This window comes from Nomascus leucogenys, chromosome 10 (genome assembly GCF_006542625.1).
Source record: "Nomascus leucogenys isolate Asia chromosome 10, Asia_NLE_v1, whole genome shotgun sequence".
NCBI classification, from domain to species: Eukaryota; Metazoa; Chordata; class Mammalia; order Primates; family Hylobatidae; genus Nomascus; species Nomascus leucogenys.
In genome coordinates, this window is record NC_044390.1 from 62,304,027 (window position 1) to 62,331,897 (window position 27,871).

At 47.7% G+C, this 27,871-nt stretch overlaps 1 protein-coding gene across 1 annotated transcript in view; it reads right to left on the minus strand.

The window, feature by feature from the left end:
• Positions 1-2,099: 2,099 nt before the first annotated feature.
• PLA2G4C (phospholipase A2 group IVC) overlaps positions 2,100-27,871 on the minus strand; it is a 65,695-nt gene continuing 39,923 nt past the window's right edge. Inside the window, exons 13-18 of the mRNA XM_030821780.1 lie at positions 26,494-26,601; positions 19,594-19,689; positions 13,752-13,906; positions 6,609-6,780; positions 4,736-4,886; positions 2,100-2,642 (exon numbers count right to left, since the gene is read on the minus strand). Coding sequence (XP_030677640.1) covers positions 2,609-2,642; positions 4,736-4,886; positions 6,609-6,780; positions 13,752-13,906; positions 19,594-19,689; positions 26,494-26,601 — 716 coding nt within the window. The 3' untranslated portion in view covers positions 2,100-2,608. The remainder of the gene's footprint in view (positions 2,643-4,735; positions 4,887-6,608; positions 6,781-13,751; positions 13,907-19,593; positions 19,690-26,493; positions 26,602-27,871) is intronic.

A 27,871-nucleotide genomic window follows, 5' to 3' on the forward strand; every position in this document is an offset into this window, starting at 1 on the left:
GAGCCTACAAACATCCTATGCTTACAGCAAGAAATTGCTCAAAGAGTTATGAGAACATGTGGAAAGAACACAGGAGTCTGCTTGAAGAAGCTCCATTGGCCATACTGGGCAGTTTGAGAGTCAAAATAAACAATGATAGTAACAAATTATACAGGACCACAGAAGAAACCAGGAGTCCATACTCAGATAAACAAAAAGCTAAGTGGGAAGTTTGGTATTCACAGAGCTCAAAACACCTCCCTGCAAAATACCAATTTCAAAGGAGTTACTTTATAGTGGAGAAACGTGGCAACCATCTTAGTCAATGAAAGTGGACATCATCAGTAACGTGACAAGCTGGAATTTCACACCACCTGACGGGATGTCACGAGAACACAGCATCGCTTCTGCAAGATTCCTGAATCTCGTCATAATCAGACGTCAGACAAACCCAAATGGAGGGATAGTTTACAAAATAACTGGCCTGTAAGCTTCAAAAATGTCAAGGTCATGAAAATCAAGGAAAGATTGAAGAACCGTTCGAGATTGGAGACTAAGAAGACATGGCCTAGGCCGGGCACGGTGGCTCACACCTGTAATCCCAGCAATTTGGGAGGCTGAGGTGGGCAGATCACCTGAGGTCAGGAGTTTGAGACCAGCCTAACCAACGTGGAGAAACCCCGTCTCTATTAAAAATACAAAAAAATTAGCCGGGCGTGGTGGTGCATGCCTGTAATCCCTGCTACTTGGGAGGCTGAGGCAGCAGAATCGCTTGAACCCAGGAGGCGGAGGTTGCGGTGAGCCCGAGATCATGCCATTGCACTCCACCCTGGCAACAAGAGCAAAACTCCGTCCAAAAAAAAAAAAAGCTACGACTGAATGCAACACAGAATTCTGAACTGGATCCTTCTGCTATCAAGGTCTTCTTTTGGATGACTAGTGGTTTGCTGGCAATAGTTTGGCAGCCCTTGGCCTGTAGAGCCTCACCCCAATCCCTACCTCATGTTCACATGGTCTCCTCTCTGCATACATGCCTGTCTCTGTCTTTAAATCCCCTCTCCTTTTTTAAAAGAATTTTATGTTAAGTCTGGGATACATGTGCTGAACGTGCAGGTTTATTACATAGGTATACACGTGCCATGCTGGTTTGCCGCACCTATCAACCCGTCATCTAGGTATTAAGCCCCACATGCATTAGGTATTTGTCATAATGCTCTCCTTCCCCTAAATCCCCCCCTTTTTTTTCTTTTTTCTTTTTTTTTTTTTTTTTTTTTTTTGAGACAGAGTCTTCACTCTGTCACCAGGCTGGAGTGCAGTGGCATGATCTTGGCTCACTGCAACCTCCACCTCCTGGGTTCAAGCAGTTCTCCTACCTCAGCCTCCCGAGTAGCTGGGACTATAGGTGTGTGCCACTAAGCCCAGCTAATTTTTGTATTTTTAGTAGACATGGGGTTTCACCACGTTGGCCAGGATGGTCTCAATCTCTTGACTTTGTGATCCACCTGCCTCGGCCTCCCAAAGTGCTGGGATTACAGGCATTAGCCACTGCGCCCTGCGAATCTTCCCTTTTCATAAGGACACTAGTCATTGTGGATTAGGGTCCACACAAATGACCTCATCTTCACTTGATCACATTGGTAAAGACCTTATTTCCAAACAAGGTCACATTCACAGGCACTGGGGGTTACAATGGCCACATCTTTTGGTGGGGGTGGGAAACACAATTCATCCCATAACAGTCCTGCTTTAATTCTGGAAAGCCTGTATGAATAATAATTGCTCTGGAACTCCGTCGGTGCCAGACTAACTATTCTAAGGTCTTGAGACTTACTAACTCATTTAAGCCTTTCAAGGATACAGGCTCCATGATGGTCTATTCTATAGATGATGGAACTGGGGCACGGAGGTGAAGGATCTTGCTCATGTTCTCATAGTAAGTAGATAACTGAAGTAAGATTCAAAAACAGCTGTGGAACCACCACGCTTAATTGCTGAGATATAGATGGAAGAAGATGGAAAGGAAAAGGGGAAGGGAAGAAAGGAACAAGTAATGGGTACACAGAGGGTGAAAAGGGCCACAGCAGGGATGGTGGCAGACCAAGACACACATGCACAGCTAATCCATCAGTCAATCAGCAAGCATTTATTGAGCACTTGTTGTATTCTCAGAGCTCCACTTGGCGCTGGAGAGATAGCCCATGATTTAAGCCCAAGTTCTTACTTCTACAGAGCTAATTTCTACAGAGCTACTGGCTAGAAGTGCAGTAATAAAGGAGCAGTTAAAGGTATTGGTCTGAACTATCACATTCATTTTGGCCATCTGGACATTGGACATGATGCTTCTGATTGTCAGAGACTCATGCTCCAGCTCCAGGATCTCCCGAGGGACCAGCAGGACAAATTTCACCACCTTCAGCTCCCTGGACCCCTTCTTCTGAATGAGGCTATCAAAATCACAGTCCAGCTGGTTACTGGTGATTGGCCCTGTTAGGACAGCCAAGGTGAACTCAAGGCCATGAAGAGTGTGGCTGAAGGGAGTGAAGAACAGGAAGGCCACGTGGACATCAGGGCCCTGGTAGACCAACAGGCCCACACTGCCCTGGAAGCTGAGGCTCATCTATGCCAAGGATCAAGTTTGGGCATTATCCCTCGGGTAGTAGAGCCTGGGGAGAAAGGAAAGTTAGAAGTTACCACTGTGCTTTGTAGGCAATGTTGCACATTGGATAAGATTAGAAGACCTGGAAGCCTCTACAGGTCATACATGACTTCGGAGAAAGACATTCATCCATTCTTTCATTCATCGAGAAGACCTGGAGCTCCACCACCTCCTCCTGTGGGGCTCTTGTGATCTACGTTTACCGTGTAAATGTTTATTTATCCAACACTACTCTTATTAAGCATGTATCAGGAGCTGGGCTAGGAGCTAACTCTTTGGCCTACATCGAATGTCATGATACCTGCCAGAATTCACAAGATCTGATCTCTGTCCATCTCTCCAATCACATTTCATTCCGTGCTTCCCCTACCCTGATCCAGCAATAACAGCTTTCCTCCCGTTCCTTGAATAGACTGAAATAGTTTGGAAATTCACCCCCTCCAAATCTCATGTTGAAATGTGATCCCCAGTGTTGGAGGTGGGGCCCAGAGGGAGATGTTTGGATCATGGGAGTGGATCCTTCATGGATGGGTTGGTGCCTTCCCTGTGGTAATGAGTGAGTTCTTGCTCTATTAGTTCACTTGAGATCTGGTTGTTAAAAGGAACCTGGTGCTTTCCCCCCTTCGCTCTCTCTTGTTCTCTCTCATCATGTAACACACCAGCTCCCTTCCCCTTCCAACGGGATTGGATGCAGGGGGGGAAACTGCCACTTAAAAACCATCAGATCTCGTGAGAACTCCCTCACTCTCACGAGAACAGCATAAGGGAAGCCACCCGCAAGATTTAATCACCTCCCACCAGGTCCCTCTCTTGACACGTGGGGATTACAATTCAAGATGAGATTTGGGTGGGGACACAGAGCCAAACCATATTAATAGAGTAAGTTACCTGTGAAGATATCTGTGGCCTTTTATCTGTGGCTTAGGAACAAAAGGAAAGACAGTTTCTTGCATGACTCAGCTTAATTAAGCTTTCAGCTTAATTTTTTTTTTTTTTTTAGAGGCAAGGTCTTGCTCTGTCGCCCAGCCTGGAGTGGGGTGGTACCATGATAGCTCACTGCAGTCTCAAATTCCTGGGCTCCGGCAATCCTCCCACCTCAGTCTCCTGAGTAGCTGAGACTATAGGCCTGTGCTACCACACCCAGCTAATTTTTAAAATTATTTGTAGAGACTTGGTCTCACTATGTTGCCTAGGCTGATCTTGAACTCCTGGGCTCAAACGATCCTCCTGTCTTGGCTTCCCAAAGTGCTGGGATTATAGACATGAGCCACAGTGCCCAGCCACAGCTTAAGTTTTTCCTTTTGGCGTAGTGAATTGGGGTCCTGAGATTTCATTTTCCTTTCACAGAGATATGGTTTGGCTCTGTGTCCCCACCCAAATCTCATCTCAAATTGTAATCCCCATGTGTTGGGGGAGGGGCCTGGTGAGAGGTGATTGATAGGAGCATACTTCCCCCTTGCTGTTCTTGTGATAGTGAGGGAGTTCTCATGAAATCCGGTTGTTTAAAAGTGTGTAGCACTTCCCACTTTGCTCTCTCTCTCTCTCCTGCTCTGCCATGGTAAAGATGTGCTTGCTTCCCCTTCACCTTCCATCATGATTGTAAGTTTCCTGAGGCCTCCCAGCCATGCTTCCTGTTAAGCCTTCGGAACTGTGAGTCAATTAAACCTCTTTTCTTCATCAATTACCCAGTCTCAGGTAGTTCTTTATAGCAGTGTGAAAACGGACCAATATACACAGAGACAAGCATGGAACAAATTCTCCCTCACAGATCCCAGAAGGAACCAGTGCTGCTGATACCATGAAATCACACTTCCAGCCTCCAGCACCATGAGACCGTCAATTTCTGTGAAGCCACCCAGCTAGTGGTATTTTGTTACAGCAGCCCTAGCAAACGAACACAGCCTGCTTCACTCTTCAGAAAACCATTCACTCCCGACCCTGTTCATGGTCTGTCCCCTACTGAGATGCAAGCTCAAGTGGGGGAGAAACTGCCTATCTTTCTTCACCCCTGCAGCCCTCTTGCCTGTTGCAGAGAAAGTTCTCCAACAGATACTTACTGAACGAGTATAGGCATCAGAGTGACTATGGTCTCCCACCTACCTGGCCACGTTCATCAACTCTGTAAGGATCTTCTGCTTGTTTTCCCTGACGTTCTCCTTGGCTAATGCCAAGAGTGGCACCACCACATCTAGAGTGTAGGTGTCCGTGAGCTTGAATGTGTCATATGTGTCACTCCATGCCTCAATATTATCTGAAGCATAACCAAACCAACAAAGAAAATGCATCGTGAGTTTGGACAATTAATTCCGCAGATTCTGTCTATTTATATCAGGGCTTGGCAAACTACAGTTGTGGACCAAATCCAGTCGGCCCACTACTTTGGCTTTATAAATAAAGTTTTATTGACACATGAGGTTATGGATTTATCTATATTTTTATGATCCATGCCCCTTCCGGTCTTTTTTTTTTTTTTTTTTTTTTTTTTTTGAGACAGAGTCTCGCTCTTGTCTCCCAGGCTGGAGTCCAATGGCACGATCTTGGGTGACTGTAACCTCCACCTCCTAGATTCAAGTGATTCTCCTGCCTCAGCCTCCCAAGTAGCTAGGATTACAGGCGTGCATCACGACACCTGGCTAATTTTTTGTATTTTTTAATAGAGACGGGGTTTCACCCTGTTGGCCAAGCTAGCCTTGAACTCCTGACCTCAGTGATCTACCCCCACTTGGCCTACCACAGTGCTGGGATTACAGGCATGAGCCACCGTGCCCGGCCCCCTGCTTCCTGTCTTCTTTACTAATCTAGCCTGCCTCTCCTGGAACCACGGCTGATGCAGCATAGGTAACCAATAAATGTTTGTTAAATGAAGGAAGAAAACAGACACAACTTATCCCTAATGGGAGTCTCATCGCAGGAGACACGATTGACAAGCTAAAAGGAGTCCACTATGGGAAGTGGTATAATCAGGCCCCAGAGGACCACCCATCCTGGATGCTAGGCCTTCTAAGCAGCTGCTCACCCGAGACTGGATGAGGAATATGGGATGTCCAGGTGGAAGGGGTTGGATATTCAGGTAGGACAAGAATGCTGCAGAGAGAGGCAGCAACATGCATAAACATGCAAGACCGAGACAGGCAGCCTGGCATCCTCCAGGCCCAAGGGTGGACAGGATGACTCACTCGACCATCAGATGTTGGAGCGTAACGAGATGTCCCCAGGGCACAGCGCAGCTCCATTCAGCCTGGCCTGGTGGTGATATGGTTTGGCTGTCCCCACTCAAATCTCATCTTGAATTGTAGTTCCCGTAATCCCCAAGTGTCGTGGGAGGTAATTGAAGCATGGAAGTGGTTACCCTCATGCTGTTCTTGTCACAGTGAGTGAGTTCTCACGAGACCTGATGGTATGTATTTATTTATTTATTTGAGAAGGAGTCTCGCTCTGTCGCCAGGCTGGAGTGCAGTAGCGCAATCTCGGCTCACTGCAACCTCAGCCTCCCGGGTTCAAGTGATTCTCCTGCCTCAGCCTCCCGAGTAGCTGGGATTACAGGCATGCGCCACCATGCCCAGCAATTTTTTTTTTTTTTTTTTTGTATTTTTAGTAGAGACGGGGTTTCACTGTGTTAGCCAGGATGGTCTCGATCTCCTGACCTTGTGATATGCCCGCCTCAGCTTCCCAAAGTGCTGGGATTACAGGCATGAGCCACCGCGCCCAGCTGATCTGATTATTTTATAAGCATCTGGCAATTCCCCTGCTGGCACTCACTTCTCCTTCCTGCTGCCTTGTGAAGGTGACTTGCTTTGCCTTCACTTTCCACGATGACTGTAAGTTTCCTGAGGCCTCTCCAGCCATGCTGAACTGTGAGTCAATTAAATCTTCTTCCTTTGTAAATTACCCGGTCTCAGGTATGTTTTTATTAGCAGTGTGAGAATTGGACTAATACAGGTGGCTTCGCAACCTGCTCCTCCCCTGCACCTACCTTCACAGGCATCTATGTTGAACAGGGGAAAATGCATCACCACTGGTCCAGTTTCTCCTTTCAGGATGTAGCAGCTGGCGGGGGCCTTGGACCGCAAATCCAGCTCAGCCTCTTCTACGTGGGGAAAGGGAATCTTGTGGCGGCGGCAATAGTCAGTGGTAGCCCGGATGGTCTGAGAAGGAGGCAATAAGAAACGGTTGCAAGACCTCTCCAGAAGACCCCTGAGGCCTGGAGACCCGACGGGACCTCAGCTAACAGCCCAGACACACAACAGAGCAAGGGTGAGCTTGGACAGGGACAACATCTTCTGTAAGGGAAAGAGTAAGCCTCTGCCATCACCTGCACTCCCCAGCCCACCTAGAGACAACGTTCGCGAGGTTAGAGAGTAACCTTTGGGGCTGGGGGCTGCGGGACTCAGAGGGCAAGGAAAACGGTGCCTAGATGAGGCTTTGAATCCCAGCTCTGCCACAAAAAGATGTTGGAGACCTCATCTCTACAGTATATATGTATTTTTCAATTAGCCAGGCATGGGGGCGTGCACCTGTAGCCCTAGCCACTCAGGAAGCTGAGATGGGAAGATCATTCGAGCCCAGGAGCCCAAAGAGATATGCGGTATAGGTGCATCTCATCACCTCTGCAAAGGAGCTCTGTAATATGCACCTCACAGGAGTATTTGGAAGATAAATGAGATATTCTCCGTCATCACTGTGTAACAGAAATATAATGTCACTGTGAAGGTACTTTTCTTTTCTTATTTTTGAGACAGAGTTTCACTCTCGTTGCCCAGGCTGGAGTGCAATGGCACGATCTCGGCTCACTGCAACCTCCGCCTCCCTGGTTCAAGCGATTCTCCTGCCTCAGCCTCCCGAGTAGCTGGGATTACAGACGTGCTCCACCACACCCGGCTAATTTTTTATATTTAAAAGAGACAGGGTTTCTCCATGTTGGTCGGGTTGGTGATCCTCAGGTGATCTGCTCATCTCGGCCTCCCAAAGTGCTGGGATTACAGGCATGAGCCACCGTGCCCGGCCATAAAGGTACTTTTCAATTGTCTACTTGCTGCACTTGAAGAAATCAAAAAGAAGTAGGACAAATTAATTTTAAAAATAAATTTTAAATAAAGGTGACACCATGGGGAAAATTAATGAGAAGTAGTTTCTCAGTTGTAAAAAGTTTCATTTATTCTGTTTCCTATGACCTCCTTCCGTGCTGTCTTGAACCAGAGCAAAAGGACACTGCATGTAGCACTGAGGTTACTGAAGTTACATAAAACACATCTCAGTCTCTGTGTCTTAGAAAAGCATCTGTTAAGTCCTGCAAGCTGACTGACAAAACTAAGCAACGAGAATTAAGATAAATGTGGGCCAGGTGTGGTGGCTCACGTTTGTCATCCCAGCACTTTGGGAGGCCGAGGCGGGCAGATCACCTGAGGTCAGGAGTTCAAGACCAGCTTGGCCAACATGGTGAAACACCGTCTGTACTAAAAATACAAAAATTAGCCAGGCATGGTAGCAGGTTCCTGTAATCCCAGCTACTTGGGAGGCTGAGACAGGAGAATAGCTTGAACCTGGGAGGCAGAGGTTGCAGTGAGCCCAGATAGCGCCACTGTACTCCAACCTGGGCGACAAGAGCAAGACTCCGTCTCAAAAAAAAAAAAAAAAAAAAAAGGCCGGGCGTGTTGGCTCATGGCTCATGCCTATAATCCCAGCACTTTCAGAGGCTGAGGCAGGCGGATCACAAGATCACGAGATCGAGACCATCCTGGCTAACACAGTGAAACCCCGTCTCTACTAAAATTACAAAAAATTAGCCTGGCGTGGTGGCATGTGCCTATAGTCCTAGCCACTTGGGAGGCTGAGACAGGAGAATCACTTGAACATGGGAGGCAGAGATTGCAGTGAGCCCAGATAGCGCCATTGCACTCCAGCCTGGGTGACAAGAACAAGACTCTGTCTCAAAAAAAAAAAAAAAAAAAAAAAAAGATAAATGTATAAATGTGTTTCCAGGAACAGAAAACCAAATACTGCATGTTCTCACTTCTAAGTGGGAGCTGAATGATGAGAACACATGGACACACAGAGGAGAACAGCACACACTGGGGCCTAGCGTTGGGTGGAGGGTGGGAGGAGGTAGAGAGCATCAGGAGAAATAATTAATGGGTACTAGGCTTAATACTGGGGTGATGAAATAATCGGTACAACAAATCCCCAGGACACAAGTTTACCTATGGAACAAACCTGTACTTGAACCCCTGAACTTAAAAGTTAAAAAAAGATCAGTGTGTTTGTGTTTTGCACACAAATGCAGAATTTGCGTAACCATATGACTTCATAGTTGTGATCTCAAGAAAAAGGGCATTTTTCCTTTATCTTGTTCTTGCAGTTAACGTAAGAATACTTTAAATTTCTAAGTTTCTGAAGTGTTAGAGGAAGAGATGGACCCGTAGAGGTGTTGGAGTAATGCCTTATCCTTTTAATATGCGGTTATTTTTCCTTATGTACTCAAAGGTGGCTTCTTTATTCAGAGGAGTGATATTACAACTAGAAACCACTCAGCAAAAGGAGATGCAGTCTCAACAAGTGTTTCTTCTTCTTCTTCTTCTTCTTCTTCTTCTTCTTCTCCTTCTCCTTCTCCTTCTCCTTCTCCTTCTCCTTCTTCTTCTTTTTTTTTTTTTTGACAGAGTCTCGCTCTGTTGCCCAGGCTGGAGTGCAGTGGCACAATCTCGGCTCACTGCAACCTCCGCCTCCCAGGTTCAAGCGATTCACCTGCCTCAGCCCCCCCTAGTAGCTGGGATTACAAGCACATGCCACCATGCCTGGCTAATTTGTGTATTTTTAGTAGAGACAGGGTTTCGCCATGTTGGCCAGGCTAGTCTCAAACACCTGACCTCAGGTGATCCACCTGCCTCTACCTCCCAAAGTGCTGGGATTACAGGTGTGAGCCACCACACCTGGCCTCTTCTTATTTTATATTGAGTTGAATATTTGACTCTAACATTTTTCTACATATACTTATCTTTAGAGACAGGATCTTGCTGTGTCGCCCAGGCTGGAGTGCAGTGGTGCAATCATGGCTCACTGCAGCCTCAAGCTCCTAGACTCAGGTTATCCCATCTCAGCCTCCTAAGTAGCTGGGACTACAGGCGTGAGCCACCATGCCCAGCTAATTAAAAAAAATTTTTTTGGCCAGGCGTGGTGGCTCATGCCTGTAATCCCAGCACTTTGGGAGGCTGAGGCGAGTGGATCACCTGAGGTCGGGAGTTCAAGACCAGCCTGACCAACATGGAGAAACCCCATCTCTACTAAAAATACAAAAATTAGCTGGGCGTGGTGGCACATGCCTGTAATCCCAGCTACTCGTGAGGCTGAGGCAGGAGAATCACTTGAACCTGGAAGGCAGAGGTTGCGGCGAGCTGATATTGTACCATTGCACTCCAGCCTGGGCAACAAGAGCGAAACTCTGTCTCAAAAAAAAAAAAGTTTGTGTAGAGATGGGGTCTTGCTATGTTGCCCAGGCTGGTCTCAAATTGCTGATCTCAAGTGATCCTCCCGCCTTGACCTCCCAAAGCACTGAGATTACAGGAGTGAGCCACTGCACCCAGCCACTTTTCTACATATAAAACAGAAATATCATGAAGGTGCTTCATAACTGTATTACAGAGGAATTTACTGTCATAAGTACCTTCTAAAGATTTGACATTCAGCAGGGCATGGTGGCTCATGCCTATAATCCCAGCACTTTGGGAGGCTGAGGTAGGCAGATCACCTGAGGTCAGGAGTTCGAGACCAGCCTGGCCAAAATGGCAAAACCCCGTCTCCACTAAAAATACAAAAATTAGCCAGGCATGGTGGCACGCGCCTGTAATCCCAGCTACTCGGGAGGCTGAGGCAAGAGAATCACTTCAACCCAGGAGGCAGAGGTTGCAGTGAGCCAAGATCGCACCACAGCGCACCAGCCTGGGCGACACGGAAGACTCCATCTCAAAAAAAAAAAAAAAAGATTTGCCATTCAACTATAGTAGCTACATGTTGGTTAGTTTCTTTATAAGCCCCATCATGGAAAGAATTAAAGATGAATTTGAGAAAAATGAAAAAAACCTAGATGATCAGGTTCTGTTAAATTGTTACAGATATGTCTTGCTTAAATTTCTGTTTCTTGGCCGGGCATGGTGGCTCATGCCTGTAATCCCTGCACTTTGGGAGGCCGAGGCGGGCAGATCACAAGGTCAGGAGTTCAAGACCAGCCTGGCCAACGTGGTGAAACCCCATCTCTACTAAAAATACAAAAATTAGCTGGGTGTGGTGGCGCATGCCTGTAATCTCAGCTACTCGGGAGGCTGAGGCAGGAGAATTGCTTGAACCCGGGAGGTGGAGGTTGCAGTGAGCCGAGATTGCGCCACTGCACTCCAGCCTGTGCGATAGAGCGAGACTCCGTCCCAAAAAAAAAAAAAAAAATTTCTGTTTATTAATTTGTAACCACCCAATTTGGAGGACAAAGTTTCATCTCATGCAATATGTCAAAAGTATGACTGCCTCGATGTGTAATCAATTGTGATGGTGAATATTAGGTGTCGACTTGATTGGATTGAAGGGTGCCTGGAAAGCTGGTATTGTTTCTGGATGTGTCTCTGAGGGTGCTGTCAGAGGAGATGAACATTTGAGTCGGTGGACTGGGAGAGGAAGACTCAGCCTCAGTGTGGGTGGGCACCCTCCAATTGGCTGCCAGTGTGACTAGAACAAAGCAGACAGAAGAAGGTGGGAGAAGCTGGCTTGCTGGGTCCCCTGGCTTTCATCTTTCTCCCGTGCTGGATGCTTCCTGTCCTTGAACATCACACTCCATGTTTTTTGGCCTTTGGACCCTTAGCCTTACGCCAGTGGCTCACCAGGGGCTCTAGGGCCTTTGGCTACAGACTGAAGGCTGCACTGTGGGCTTCCCTACTTTTTTTTTTTTTTGAGATGGAATTTTGCTCTTGTTGCCCAGCTTGGAGGGCAGTGGCGCAATCTTGGGTCACTGCAACCTCCACCTCCCAGGTTCAAGTGATTCTCCTGCCTCAGCCTCCCAAGTAGCTGGGATTTCAGGCACCCACCACCACGCCCGGCTAATTTTTGTATTTTTAGTAGAGACGGGATTTCACCAGGTTGGCGAGGCTGGTCTCAAATTCCCAACCTCATGATCCACCTGCCTCAGCCTCCCAAAGTGCAGGGATTACAGGCGTGAGCCACCGCACCCGGCTGGGCTTCCCTACTTTTGAGGCTTTCGGACTCGGACTGGGCCACTATGGTTTGTGTCTTCCTCAGCTTGCAGACGGCCTATTGTAGGACTCCACCTTGTGATCCTGAAACTCCCTTTCATCTAGACATAGATCCTATTGGTTCTGTCCCTCTGGAGAGCCCTGCCTAGTATGTCAATACACCAATTAGGAATAAGGTCTTTTACACACGTTTTCCATACTCAGTCATTAAAATCCGAGGTGTATTTTATCTTCACAGCACACTTCAACTTGGGCCAGGCACATTTCAAGTGCTCAAGTGCCACATGTGGCCGGCAACCACTGTAGTGGACAGCGTAGGTCTCTGAAGTTGTCTTTGATTGAAGCCTAACAAATGCTGCTGTTTTTCTTACCATTACTCTTGCTATTCTCATCATCGCCAGATAAGCATTGTTGTTAATCCTGAACACCAGCTATGGACCGGGCATGGTGCAGAGGCTCTGCAGATCTCCTGTGAGCCAGATGATGTGATTCCCATTTTCAGGATGAGAAAACTGAGGCTCAGCGGTTAAGCCTATCGCTCGGGGTCATGCAGCAGAGATTTAGCAGAGAAGGACTCCCAAGACCTTGATATTTCCAGCTTTATCATATTGTCTTGGGATCTTTATTTCAGCAGAAATCCTAAGACCAGAAAGCCTGGGTATTCCTGGGCCAAAGGTCTAGAAAGACAGTGACGAGTTAGTTTTGGATCACGGCATGGGGAGGAGGATGGGCGGTCCTAATTCATAGTATAGAATATAAATTGATAGAAGTGTGTGAATATAAATATATATTACATTACACATAAATAGATGATATGTTTTACCATGATTATATTATATATACTACTATATATTGGTATGTATCATGTAATAGATATAGTTATATATTATGTACGTGTATATATTTTTAAATAAAATAGCTGGGCAGGGTGGCTTGTGCCTGTAATCCAGGCCTTGGGTAGTGGGAGAATCGCTTGAGGCCAGGAGTTCAAGACCAGCATGGGCAACATAGCAAGACCCTGTCTCTAAAATCATTTAGAAAACTAGCCTGGCGTGGTGGTGTGTGCCTGCAGTCCCAGTTACTTGGGAGGGTGAGGTGGGAGGATCGCTTGAGCCTAGGAGGTTGAGGCTGCAGTGAGCTATGACTGCACCATGAGACCCAGTCTCGAAAGGAGGCCATGAGGGGAGGGGAGGGGAGGAAAATGTTTATAAAACCCACAGTAAGTGGCAGGCACTGTGCTAAGCACTTCACATGTATTAACAAGTATTAATCCACAGAACAACTCCTGATGGTGCTATCATTAGCCCAATTTTACAGCCGAGGAAACCAAGATGCACAGAAGTTACATACATTGGATCAGGCCACACAGCTAGTAAGTGGCAGACTTGGGATATGAAGGCAGGGAGAACGGATCCTAGTGGCCACTGCGAAGGTGCAATATGTGCTAAGGACAAATATACTTGCGTATGTTCTCACTCAGCAAACATTTATCGAGGGCCACTATTTTCCCAGGAAGCCCAGATGAGCAGGAAGACACGTGCTCGGGGCTGGAGACGTGCACACCTAGGGAAGGAGGTGCACAGGTGAGGAGCTAGGCTGTCTCAGTTCAAACTGGTATGAATGGGCAGGCAGGACGCAGAAGCGGGAAGAGTCATCTGCCAGAAAGAGGGGCCCGGGAAGGTCTGGGATGGCTTTAGATCAGAAGCTCATTGGATGTGGCCAACTGTGGGTGCTTCAGCAGCCATGGGAGAGTTGATTTGGCTCTCTGGACTTCCCAGCCAGCACCTCCCCATCGCCCACTTCCCAGCCCGCGTCCTCAGTTCCTCCTCAAAGTCAGCTTCACCGCAGCCCACCTCCCACCCAGGGCCAGCCCCAAGGCCCTTCTCGATTACCTCGAAAGGATCTCTGGCACTGAAGTCGAAGGAGAGGATGAGGTGAACCTCTCGCATTGGGGGCAGCACGAGTGGGAAGGGAGTGTTGATGGCTAAACCAGCATCCACCAGGTGGAGTTGCTTCTGGCTGCTCATTTTCTTGTCCCGGATGCCACCTGCGGTGCCCAGAAAGAAAGAGGATCAGCTGCTTCCAGGGACTGAAAGCAAGACTTGTAAATGTAAGGCAGGGAGGGGGATGGGAAAATGATCATTGTCAGTGTAGACAGCAGTTGTGAGGTTGCCGACTAGGAGCTGACTTCTGTCTCTTCCCAGGTTCATATGTTGAAGCCCTGGCCGGGCGCGGTGCCTCACGCCTGAAATCCCAGCACTTTGGGGGCTGAGGCGGGCGGATCACTTGAGGTCAGGAGTTCAAGACCAGCCTGGCCAACACGGTGAAACCCTGTCTCTACTAAAAATACCAAAATTAGCCAGGTGTGGTGGTGGGTGCCTGTAATCCCAGCTACTCGGGAGGCTGAGGCAGAAGGATCACTTGAACCCATGAGGCGGAGGTTGCAGTGAGCTGAGATCGTGCCACTGCACTACAGCCTGGGTGACAGAGTGAGACTCCATCTCAAAGAAATAAACAAATAAACAGACAAACACATGTTGAAGCCCTTACCTCCAGTACCTCAGAATGTGACTGTATTTGGAGACAGGGTCTTTAAAGAGGTAATTAAGGTAAAATGGGTTTTTTGGCATGAAGTTCCAAATGAAGCTGCTTTCTCAGCAGCAATATGCGACAGTGTTGTTAACCCAATGTTTCTGAGACAGGTCTTGGTCAGTGTAGAAAGTTTATTTTGCCAAGGTTAAGGATGCACGCCCATGACACAGCCTCAGGAGGTCATGAAGACATGTGCCCAAGGCGGTTGGGACACAGCTTGGTTTAGACATTTTAGGGAGACCTGAGACGTCAATATATGTAAGATGAACACTGGGTCAGTCTGGAAAGGTGGGAAAACTCAAAGCAGGGAGGGGGCTTCCAGGTCACAGGTAGATAAGAAATAAATGGTTGCATTCTTTTTTTTGAGACGGAGTCTCATTCTGTCACCCAGGTGGGAGTGCAGTGGCACGATGTCGGCTCACTGCAACCTCTGCCTCCTGGCTTCAAGTGATTCTCTGCCTCAGCCTCCCGAGTAGCTGGGATTACAGGCGCCCGCCACCATGCTGAGCTAATTTTTGTATTTCTAGTAGAAACAGGGTTTCCCCATCTTGGCCAGGCTGATCTTGAACTCCTGACCTCGTGATCCACCTGCCGCTGCCTCCCAAAGTGCTGGGATTACAGGCGTGAGCCACGCACCCCGGCCAATATTCTTTGGAGTTTCTGATTAGCCTTTCCAACTGGAGGCAATCAGATATGCATTTATCCGTGAGTAGAGGGTGACTTTGAATAGAATGGGAGGCAGGTTTGCCCTGGGCAGTTTCCAACTTGACTTTTCCCTTTAGCTTGGTGATTTTGGGGTTCCAAGATTTATTTTCCTTTCACAGCGTAAACCAAAAATAAGATGATAAGCCCCTCCCCCCCACCCCCCACCCCCCCACCCCCCCCACCCCCCACCCCCCACCCCCCACCCCCCCACCCCCCACCCCCCACCCCCCACCACCCCAACCATCTGAATGAACCCTTCCTCTTGGCCAGGGCACTCCAAAGTTAACCTGAAAACCCAGTTCTGGCTGTGACAGGAAGGGAGGGTCAGACATGCCTCACGATGCCCTCCTCCCTTCAGGAATTTAGGGAAAGCTGACCAGCATTTAACATTAACACAGAGCTTAAATCTGATAAGAACCATTTACAATCTATTTTCTCTGAAGCTTGCTACCTGGAGCCTTCATCTGTTACTGAAAGGGGTCTTGATCCAGACCCCAAGAAAGGGTTCTTGGATCTCACACAAGAAAGAATTCAGGGTGAGTCCACAGTGCAAAGCGAAAGCAAGTCTGTTAAGAAAGCAAAGGGGTGAAAGAATAGTCCACTCCGTGGACACAGTAGGGTGTTACTGAAAGTAAGAGTAGGAATGTAACCACCTCCTTCTGTTGTTATATATAGGAAAACAACAACAACAAAAAAACATGGGGAGATGTGCTCTGCTACAAGCATTTATGATAAAGGATTAATTTTCATAATTACTATATTTTGGCCGGGTACGGTGGCTCACGTCTGTAATCCCAGCACTTTGGGAGGCCGAGGCGGTTGGATCACCTGAGGTCAGGAGTTCGAGACCAGCCTGACCAACATGGTGAAATTTTGTCTCTACTAAAACTACAAAAATTAGCCGGGCACGGTGGCCTGCACCTGTAATCCCAGCTACTCGGGAGGCTGAGGCAGGAGAATCACTTGAACCCGGGAGGCGGAGGTTGCAGTAATCTGAGATCGCGCCACTGCACTCTAGCCTGGGTAACAAAGAGCAAAACTCTGTCTCAAAAAAAAAAAACCAAAAACCATAATTACTATATTTTACAAGAACTCATATTATTATTTTTAAAGCAAAATTAGGAATGCTTCTGTTCTCAAGATATCAGAATATCAGGACATTCCTGGGCCTGAGTCTGTTTAGTAAACATTATTAATCTGTTCCCTTAACCATAACCATCTAGAGGCTAGGAATGCCTAACTTCCTGGGGATACGGCGGTGAGCCTCATTTTTCCTAGCCCTCATTCAAGATGGAGTCACTCTGGTTCAAATGCCTCTCACACATCTGCATGATAAAACTTTGAAACATTCCAATAGAATGATTAGTGCTCTTCTAAGAAGAGGGGATTAGAACATAAACACACATGGAGCAAAGACCATGTGAGGATGCAGCGAGAAGGCGGCTGTCTGCAAGCCGCAGAGAGAGGCCTCAGAAGGAACCCACCCCACAGACACCTTGATTTTGGACTTCCAGCCTTGAGAATTGTGAGAAAATAAATGTCTGTTGTTTAAGTCACCCAGTCTGTGGGATTTTGTCACAGCAGCCCGAGCAGACTAAGACAGTACCTCTGGGAATGGTTCCTCTTGTTGATGAAAAGAGTCAAACTCTGGAAAATATTTGAAGAGGTTTATTCTGAGCCAAATATGAGTGACTAATGGCCCATGACAGTCCTCGGGAGATCCTGAGAACATGTGGCCTAGATGGTTGGGGCACAGCCTAGGTTTATACATTTTAGGGAGATATGAGACATCAATCAAATACATCTAAGATATACCTTGGTTCGGTCCAGAAAGGTGAGACAACTTGAAGTCGTGGAGGGGTAAAGGTGAGGGGTGAGGAGGGGTCGGGGGGAGCTTCTAGGTTATAGGTCCATTTAACATTTTCTGATTGATGGTTAGGCATAGTGGCTCACACCTGTACACCTATAATCCCAGCACTTTGGGAGGCCAAGGTGGGCAGATCATTTGAGGTCAGGAGTTCGAGACCAGCCTGGCCAATGTGGTGAAACCCTGTCTCCACTAAAAATACAAAAATTAGCTGGGCATGGTGATGGGTGCCTGTAGTCCCAGCTACTTGGGAGGCTGAGGCAGGAGAATTGCTTGAACCTGGGAGGTGGAGGTTGCAGTGAGCCAAGATCGTGCCACTGTACTGCAGCCTGGGTGACAGAGCGAGACTGCATTGCAAAATAAATAAATAAATAAATAAATAAATAAATAAATAAATAAATAAAATATATGGAAAATAAAATAAAAATATCTGATTGGCTATTAGTTTAAAGAGTTATTAGCAATAGAAAGGAATGTCTGGGTTATGACAAGGGGTTGTACAGACCAAAGTTTTATCACGTAGATGAAGCCTCCAGGTAGCAGGTTTCAGAGAGAACAGAATGTAAATGTTTGTCAGACTTAAAATCTGTGTTGAGGTGGCTCACGCCTGTAATCCCAACACTTTGGGAGGCCAAGGTGGGTAGATCACGAGGTCAGGAGTTTGAGACCAGCCTGACCAACATGGAGAAACTCTGTCTCTACTAAAAACACAAAATTAGCCGGGCGTGGTGGCACATGCCTGTAATCCCAGCTACTCGGGAGGCAGAAGAATTGCTTGAGCCCAGGAGGCCGAGGTTGCGGTGAGCTGAGATTGTGCCATTGCACTCCAGCCTGGGCAAAAAGAGCAAAACTCCATCTCAAAAAAAAAAAAAAAACACTTGTGTTGACATGACTGCTAGTTGGCTTTTCCTGAATTCCAAAAGGGAGGAGGGTATAAGGAGGCATGTCTAACCTCCACTTCCCATCAGGGCCTGAACCCATTTTTCAGGTTAACTTTGGAGTGCCCTGGCTGATAGGAGAGGTCTATTCAGATGGTTGGGTGGTGGGGGGCTTAGAATTTTATTTTGGGTTTACACTCTCATATATTGCTACTGAGAAAGCAACTTCATCCAACCCCTTCAGGGAGAAATTTGATGCTAAAACACTCATTGCCATGATCCAGTGACTTGATGGTTGATAGTGTATTCCGAGACCATAAGACCCAGCAGCTGCGTGGCATGGTGCTCAGACACAGCTAAAGTCCTGTGTGCCTTGTAGGAAGCACCCCAGGAGAGGTGAGCAGGACTGACCTCCAGCCAGGGTTCCCTTCCCAGGCCACACACGGCCCTGGCCAAGGGGGCACATTTTGGAATTCACCCCCCTGGCAGATGCACCTTTTCCCGATTTGCACAAGGACAATGGGACCACAAACATAAAGATGTTCACGATAGTCTTGTAACAAAAGAGTGGGGAAGGCCAGGCGTGGGGTGGCTCACACCTGTAATCCCAGCACTTTGGGAGGCCGAGGCGGGAGGATCACTTGAGCCCAGGAGTTCAAGATCAGTCTGGGCAACATAGTGAGACCCCATCTCTATGAAAAAGAAAAATAAAAATTAGCCAGGCATGGTGCTGTGTGCCTGTGTTCCCAGCTATTCGGGAGGCTGAAATGGGAGGATTGCTTGAGCTGGGGAGGCCGAGGCTGCAGTGAGCCATGATTGCACCACTGCATTCCCACCTGGGCAACAGAGCAAGACACACACACACACACACACACACACACACATACACACACACACACGAGTGGTGCAGGGAGTGGCATGGCCATAGGAGAGGATCTCCACCAGCCATGAACATTGGAGCTTATGGAGACTATTAAATGGCCTTAGTGTGAGTTCCCAAGAGTCTGATATCAATTCCACCCGAATGAGAGGGTCAGTCCCCTGAAGGGAAAACCCATACAAGTGTGTGAGTGTTTTTTTTTTTTTAGATGGTGTCTCGCTCTGTTGCCAGGCTGGAGTGCAGTGGTGCAATCTCAGCTCACTGCAACCTCTGCCTCCTGGGTTCAAACGATTCTCCTGCCTCAGCCTCCCGAGTAGCTGGGACTACAGGCGCCCGCCACCCTGTCTGGCTAATTTTTGTATTTTTAGTAGAGTCAGGGTTTTACCATGTCGGCCAAGCTGGTCTTGAACTCCTGACCTCAAGTGATCCGCCCGCCTTGGCCTCCCAAAGTGCTGGGATTACAGGGATGAACCACTGCACCCGGCCCATACAAGTGTTTTTGAAGACCAGATCCTAGGACTAGCTGACAAGAAATTAGGGTTTTTTTGCATTTTTGCAAAACCAGAGAAAGCCATCAGTGAGGCTTTTCATGATGACTGGGACTCGAAGCGAGGCCACACATTTTTCAGTATGGACCACACCACTGAGCGAAGGTTCCCCTAATCAGATCCCTGGGCACCTTGACACCACCCCCCCCTCCAAAGCTCTGGTGAAGGACCAGCCTGGGATTGTTCCAGGCCCGCCCCCTTCCCCTACTCCAGCCCATTCACATGCAAGGACAGACCAGGGCGGTGGGAGGAGGGTCTTCTCACCGTGTTTGTACAGGAAGTTGTGAATGGTCCCCCATTCCCACTCTGAAGTGCAAATGCCTGTTTTTTTCACAAAATCCAGAAAGTTACTGAGTGAGCCTAGAGAAAGAAGCAGAGACAGCCAAGGTGAGTTCAGGAGACTAAGTGGTTTCTGCCCCCACCAAAGTCATATGTGGAAGCCCTCATCCCCCGTGGGGTTGTATTTGGAGACAGGACCTTTAAAGAGGTCATTCAGGGCCGGCGCAGTGGCTCATGCCTGTCATCACAGCACTTTGGGAGGCTGAGGCGGAAGGATCACAATGTCAAGAGATAGAGACCAGCCTGGCCAACATGGTGAAACCCCGTCTCTACTAAAAATACAAAAATTAGCTGGGCGTAGTGGTGGGTGCCTTTAGTCCCAGCCACTGGGGAGGCTGAGGCAGGAGAATCGCTTGAACCTTGGAGGCGGAGGGTGAAGTGAGCCAAGATCGCCCACTGAACTCCAGCCTGATGACGGAGCGAGATTCCATCTCAAAAAAAAAAAGGGGGGGGGGCGGTCATTCAGGATAACTGAGGTCATGAGAGTGGGATCCTAATTCAATAGGACTGGGGTCTTTATGAGAAGAGAAAGGTGCCAGGCACCAGAGTAATCCCAGGACTTAGGGAAGCCGAGGTGGGAGGATCACTTGAGCCCAGAAGTTTGAAACCAGCTTGGGCAAGAGAGCGAGACTGCATCTTTACAAAAATAAAATAAAATAAAATAAACAAATTAGCTGGGCATATTAATGCATGCCTGTGGTCCCAGCTATTCAGGAGGCTGAGGCAGGAGGATCACTTGAACCCAGTAGTTCAAGGCTGAAGTTAACTATGATTGTGCCACTGCACTCCAGCCTGGGCATTCCAGCCTCACTTGTATCACTGAGATACAAGTGAGACCTTGTATCTAAAAAAAAAAAAAAAAAAAAAAAAAAGGAAGATACCAAGAATGCGTGTGCACAGAGGAAAGGTCGGGCTGGAAGGATGCGGTGAGAAGGCAGCCATCCATCTGCAAGCCATGGAGAGAGGCCTCAGGAGAAACTGACCCCGCTGGCACCTTGATCTTGGACTTCCTGCCTGCAGAATTGTGAGAAAATAAGGCTGGGCACAGTGACTCACATCTGTAATTCCAGCACTCTGGGAGGCCCAGGTGGGTGGGTCACTTGAGGTCAGGGGTTAGAGATCAGCCTGGGCAACACGGTGAAACCCCGTCTCAAAAAAAAAAAAAAAAAAAAAAAAAAGCGGTGAGGAAATAAAAGCCTATAGTTGAAGCCACCCCGCCTGTGGTATTTGTTAGGGCAGCAGAGCTGACAAATCTGGTGAGCTGGGAAGGGTTGGCATCCGGGGTCCTGGGGGTCCTGGCCATCAGATCCAGCAGTTGTCACTGAGCCACAGGTGAGATGACTTTGAGCCGTTGGGATTGGGGGAGTTGGCAAGGAAAAGATGGAGATTTAATGACTCTATGATCACCTGTGTATCTGCGGAAATAAGCTTGTTCTCTTTAGGTTCATGGGGGAGAACGATGCAGAATGTTCCAGGAGCTGTTCCAAAATGCCCAGCACACTTTCCCGTGCTCCCTTCCTCAGCCCAAGAGGCTGTCAAGTCACTCAGGGATAAACCAGGTCATTATCCCAGACGCCTGCCTCTTCCTCACCCTCCCACTGGACTATCACCAAGACCTGCCAATTCCACCTCCTCTTCAGTGTCTTTGCTCCTCCCAGTCTCATCTGCCAGTACCTCATGCAGCATCTTTTCCATCCAGGATGCAACACTGCCTCCCGCTCTGATTTCTCTCTTTCTGGTTTTTCAGCTCTAATCCTTTCTCTGAACAGCACGGGCAGAGTGGCAAGAGAGCAAAGCTAGTAGGGAGGTGGGTGCTTGAGCTAGATGCCGATTTGAATTTGACTTAATCACTCATTAGCTGTGTGACCCTGAGCAAGTTACTTTTATTTATTTATTTTTGCTTGAGACAGAATCTTGCTCTGTCACCCAGGCTGTAGTGCAGTGGTGCAATCTTGGCTCACTGCAACCTCCACCTCCTGGGCTCAAGTGATTCTCCTGCCTCAGCCTCCTGAGTAGCTAGGACCACAGGCACTCACCACTATGCCCGGCTAAATATTTTTTTGTATTTGTAGTAGAGACGGGGTTTCGCTATGTTGGCCAGGCTAGTCTCGAACTCCTGACCTCAGGTGATCCACCCACCTCGGCCTCCCAAAGTGCTAGGATTACAAACATGAGCCACTGCACTGGGCCTCTGAGCAAGTTACTTAACATCTCTGTTCTCATCTGTAAAACCGGAAGAGAGTAACACCTATCCCTTACAGTTTTATGAGGAATAAATAAGAGTCTGCCTATAGCACTTAGGATGTTGGGAGGATGGTTTAACATGTCAACTAGGCTAGGCCACGGTAACCAGTTATTAATCAAATGCTAGCCTAGATGTGGCTGTGAAGGTATTTTGTAGATGTGGTTGACAGCTAAAATCAGTTGACTTCAAGAAGATTATTCTCAGTAATGTGGGTGGGTCTCATCTACTCAGTTGAATGCTTTGAGGGCAAAACAGTTTCTAGAGAAGAAATTCTGCCTCAGGCATGCGTATGCTCATTGCAGCACTATTCACAATAGCAAAGATGTGGAATCAACCAAATATACCCATCAATGGTAGACTGGATAAAGAAAATGTGGTACATATACACCATGGAATACTATGCAGCCAGAAAAAGGAACAAGATCATGTCCTTTGCAGGCACAGGGTTGGAGCTGGGAGCCATTATCCTCAGCAAACTAATGCAAGAACAGAAAACCACACACCACATGTTCTCACTTGTAAGTGGGAGCTGAATGATGAGAACACATGGACACAGGGAGGGGAATGACACACACTGGGGCCTGTTGAGGGGGCGGTGGGAGGGAAAACATCAGGGTAAACAGCTAATGCATGTGGGGCTTAATACCTATGTGATGGGTTGATAGGTGCAGCAAACCACCATGGCATACGTTTACCTGTGTAACAAACCCACATGTCCTGCACATGTATCCTCAAACTTTAAATTAAATTTTTAAAAATCCTGTCTCAGTTTCCGGCCTGTTGGCCTGCCCCATGGATTTTGGACTTGTTGTCTTCACAATCCCATGAGTCAATTTGTTAAAATAAATCTCTCTAGTTAGATAGACAGATAGAGGTAGATAGCTATAAATATGTAGATATAGATACATAGATTTGGGTAGATAGAGACATAGGTAGATATAGGTAGATAGGTATCTTATTGGCTCTGTTTCTCTGAAGAAACCTAACACATCTAGCAAATAGTAGGCACTTAATAAATATTAAACTTCTACAAGATTTTAGCAGCACAAAAGCAAATGACACCTACATTGTTTTGTATAGCCCTTTAATATTTAACATGTTAAAGCAAACTAAATGTGGCCTGAGAAGGACTCCATACTTCTTTTTTTTTGAGATGGAGTTTCACTCTTGTTGCCTAGGCTGGAGTGCAATGGCGCGATCTCAGCTCACTGCAACCTCTGCCTCCCGGGTTCAAGTGATTCTCCTGCCTCAGCCTCCCGAGTAGCTGGGATTACAGGCATGTGCCACCACGCCCGGCGAATTTTGTATTTTTGTATTTTCAGTAGAGACAGGGTTTTGCCGTGTTGGCCAGGCTGGTCTCAAGCTCCTGACCTCAAGCGATCCTCCCACCTCAGCCTCTCAAATTGCTGGGATTACAGCCATGAGCCACCACGCCTGGCCATTCTATCTTATATTTTTATTTATTTATTTTAGAGAGGAGGTCTCACTATGTTGCCCAGGCTAGCTGGTCTTGAACTCCTGGCCTCAAGTGACCCTCCTGCCTCAGCCTCCTGAGTAGCTGGGACTACAGGTGTGAGCCATCACACCTGGCTTTTTAAAATGTTTTATCTATTTATTAATTTTGTTTAAAAAAGATGAGGTCTCACAGTGTTGTCCAGGCTAGTCTTGAATGCCTGGGCTCAAGTATATCTTATAGTAAGTTAAGAATTGGCCGGGCGCAGTGGCTCACACCTGTAATCCCAGCACTTTGGGATGCTGAGGTGGGCGGATGACAAGGTCAGGAGTTTGAGACCAGCCTGGCCAATATGATGAAACCCTGTCTCTACTAAAATTACAAAAATTAGCCAGGTGTGGTGGTGCGTGCCTGTGGTCCCAGCTACTCAGGAGGCTGAGGCAGGAGAATTGCTTGAACCTGGGAGGCGGAGGTTACAGTGAGCCAAAATTGCACCACTGCACTCCAGCTTGGGTGACAGAGCAAGACTCCATCTCAAAAAAAGAAAAGAAAAAAAGTACGTTCTTTTAAAAGAAAACTTTTTAAGGGATGGGGTCTCACTCTGAGTGCAGTGGTGCACTCATAGCTCACTGCAGCCTCCAACTCCTGGGCTTAAGCAATCCTCCCACCTCAGCCTCCCCGAATAGCTGGGACTACAGGTGCACGCACCACCATGCCTGGCTAGGATATATGTTCTCATTTCAGCACAGGAGCCAGGCATTATAGAAAGTCATAGTGAGGCTTCATGTGGCACATTCCATCTCTCTCCATTACCCACCGGAGGGGTAAACCCAAGCCTCTCATCTGCCAGACTGAAGTCAGTAGATGAACTCTGGCTGACTTTCCCCAGATTTCCACTTGGTAGGCTCATTGTCACTCATTCTTCAAGTTGCTTCTGAGCTATCACCTTGGAAAAGGAGCCTTCTTCATCAACCCCACCTAAGGGGAGCTTGGCCAACAATAGCTCAGAGACATCAAGTTAATAGTCGGCTCCCTCTTTAAATTGTAGACAAAGGAAACCAGAGAATAGACTGATTTCATCCAACAGAGATAAAAACAGGAATTTATGTAACATGAATAAAAGGAGGAGAAAGGGAAATCTACAGAGTCTGAAGACAGTACACTTCGATTTCCTTTCCTTGGCGAGCTGCTGATCAGCTGGTCAGGAGGACTCTGGGTGTGTCTGGGCATGGACACCGGGTCATCAAAGAGGTGAGAGGTTGGATGTCTGGGGGTGAGACTGGTTTTCTCTGGGTCATCTCAGGAAGGCAGTGGCCTTAACGACCAACTGTCTTCATTGTCCCTCATCCACACTACTTCACTCTCAGAATTTCTCACCAGGTACCTGCTCTCGCCTCTCCTTGTCTCTCCGTAGAATTTACTTATGTATCATTTTTTCGAGACAGGGTCTTATCCTGTCACCCAGGCTGGAATGCAGTGGCACAATCATAGCTCACTACAGCCTCGACCTCTTGGGCTCAAGTGATCCTCCTGTCTCAGCCTCCTGGGTAGCTGGGACCATGGGAACGCATTACCATGCCCAGCTAATTTTTTACCAAACATTTTTGTAGAGATGGGGTCTTGCTATGCTGTCCAAGCTCGTCTTGAACTCCTGGGCTCAAGTGATCTTCCTGCCTCAGCCTCCCAAAGTGCTGGGATTACAGGTGTGAGCCCCTGCACCCAGCCCTCTCCATAGAAATTAGCCCAGTCGGGGATGGACTTGCCTGTGGTTGGCTTACCTGTCTATTCTCCATCTCGTCCTCTAGACCATGAGTCCTCCAGGCAGGCACCTGGTCTGACATTTCCCCTTTGTCACCCCTACCCCCAGTCTGCTATTAGGAGAGTTATTATTTCATGCTAATGACTCAAGACATCCTAGATGGATGGATGGCCGGGTGGGTGGATAGAGGGTGGGTGTATCAGTCCATTCTTGCATTGCTATAAAGAAGTACCTGAGGTTGGGTAATTTATAAAGAAAAGAGGTTTAATTGTCTCACAGTTCTGGATGCTGTATAGGAAGCATGGTGCTGGCATCTGCTTCTGGTGGGGCCTCAGGAAGCTTCCAATCATGATGGAAGGTGAATGGGGAGCAGGCACATCACTTGTCGAGAGCAGGAGCAAGAGATCGAGGGGGAAGGTGCCACACGCTTCTAAACAACCGCATCTCACATGAACTCAGAGCAAGCACTCACTAATCATCAAGAGGATGACGCTAAGCCACTCATGAGGGATCTGCCCCCATGATCAAATCACCTCCCACCAGGCCCCACTTCCAACACTGGGGATTATATTTCTTTTTCTTTTAATTTAATTTAAGTTCTGGGATACATGTGCAGGACATGCAGATTTGCTACATAGGTAAACATGTGCCATGGTGGTTTGCTGCACCTATCAACCCATCACCTAGGTATTAAGCCCCACATGCATTAGCTATTTTTCCTGGTGCTCTTCTTCTCCCCACACACCCCCAACAGGCCCCAGTGTGTGTTGTTCCCCTCCTTGTGTCCATGTGTTCTCATCATTTGGCTCCCACTTATAAGTGAGAACATGTGGTGTTTGGTTTTCTGTTCTTGCATTAGTTTGCTGAGGATAATGACTTCCAGCTCCACCCATGTCCCTGCAAAGGACATGATCTTGTTCCTTTTTCTGGCTGCATAGTATTCCATGGTGTATATGTACCACATTTCCTTTATCCAGTCTATCACTGATGGGCATTTGGGTTGATTCCATGCCTTTGATATTGTGAACAGTGCTGCAGTGAACATACACGTGCCTGTATCTTTCTAACAGAATGCTTTATATTCCTTTGGGCATATACCCAGTAATGGGACTGCTGGGTCAAATGGTATTTCTGGATCTAGATCCTTGAGGAATTGCCACACTGTCTCCTACAATGGTTGAACTAATTTACATTGGGGGATTACATTTCAACATGAGATGTGGAAGGGAACAAACATCCAAACTGTACCAGTGGGACATCTGGTCATGTCCCCTGCAGGACTGGCCCACAGGGGTGGGGAAGAGCAAGAGGGGGGAGAAGGTTGGTGGCACTTACTGTTGATAACGCTTATCACACTATGCACGGTACCTTTCCTTTCGGGGTCCTCATGGGGCTGCTCCTGTTCTTCCAGGGAGGTCCTGGTCCAATCCTTGAGCATCTCAGTCAGCCAGGTGTGTTCAGCCTCAACGAATTCATCTACGTCAAGAAACCCAAGTGGTCTCAGACGTCGTTTAAGTACCCTGCCAAGAACATCACAGACCCTGCTCTGCTTCATCTTCTGCGATGCCCTGCAGTTCCTCCCGAGGTGACCTCCTTCTCTAGGTGACCCTCTCTCCCCTTGCCTTCTGTTGTCCCCCATGTTACCTTGCTCTCTCTGACTTTCTGGCCTCTTTTTTCTAGCTCCTTCATCTCTGCCTCCGCCTCTACTCATCTTTTGCACGCTCATCTTCTTCAGGGTTGGATGCAAAGTCTTCCCCTCTTTTATTTATTTATTTATTTGAGACAGAGTCTTGCTCTGTTGCCCAGGCTGGAGTGCAATGGGGCAATCTCAGCTCACTGCAACCTCTGCCTCCCAGTTTCAAGCAATTCCCCTGGCTCAGCCTCCGCAGTATCTGGGACTACAGGCACGCACCACCACCAGGCCTGGCTAATTTTTGTATTTTTAGTACAGACGGGGTTGCACCATGTTGGCCAGGCTGGTCTCGAACTCCTGACCTCAAGTGATCCACCCGCCTTGGCCTCCCAAAGTGCTGGGATTACAGGCATTGAGCTACCATGCCTGGCATCCCCTCTTTTATTTTTATCCACACTCATGAATTAGATGATGCTCAACTCTCTCTCTCTCATACACACTGATAATAGCTCTGCTCACATTTGCTGAGAACATCACCTGCCAGGCTCGTCTTGGAGCATTTTACATAAATTCTACCCTTCAACCTTCACCACATTCCTTGGAGTGAGCTCTCTGAGGCTTCTTTTATAAGGGATTAATCCGAATCAAGAGGGCTCCACCCTCATGGTCTCAACACCTCCCAAAGGCCCCATCTCTTAATACCATCACCTTGGGGTTGCCATTTCTTTTTTGTTGTTGTCGTTGAGACAGGTTGTCGCTCTGTCACTCAGGCTGAAGTGCAGTGGTATAACCACCAGCCTACCATCCCACAACGTTAGTTAGACATTTGTAGGTTGGAGATAGATTCTCCTTCCAGACTTGTCTATAACCAGCATGTAGTGAACGCTGATGTCAAAAAACAACATTAAAGCGTGCCATGTGGCAAGAAGTTGGCTCTCTGCAACCCAGAAGAGGGTTCCCCAGAATCCAACCGTACTGGTACTCTGATCTTGGACTTCCAGCCTCCAGAACTGAGAAATTAATCTCTGTTGTTGCTAACCCAGCCTGCCTATGTATGGCACTTTGTTCTGGCAGCCTTCACAACTAAAACAGGGAGGGAGGCATGAAGTGGAT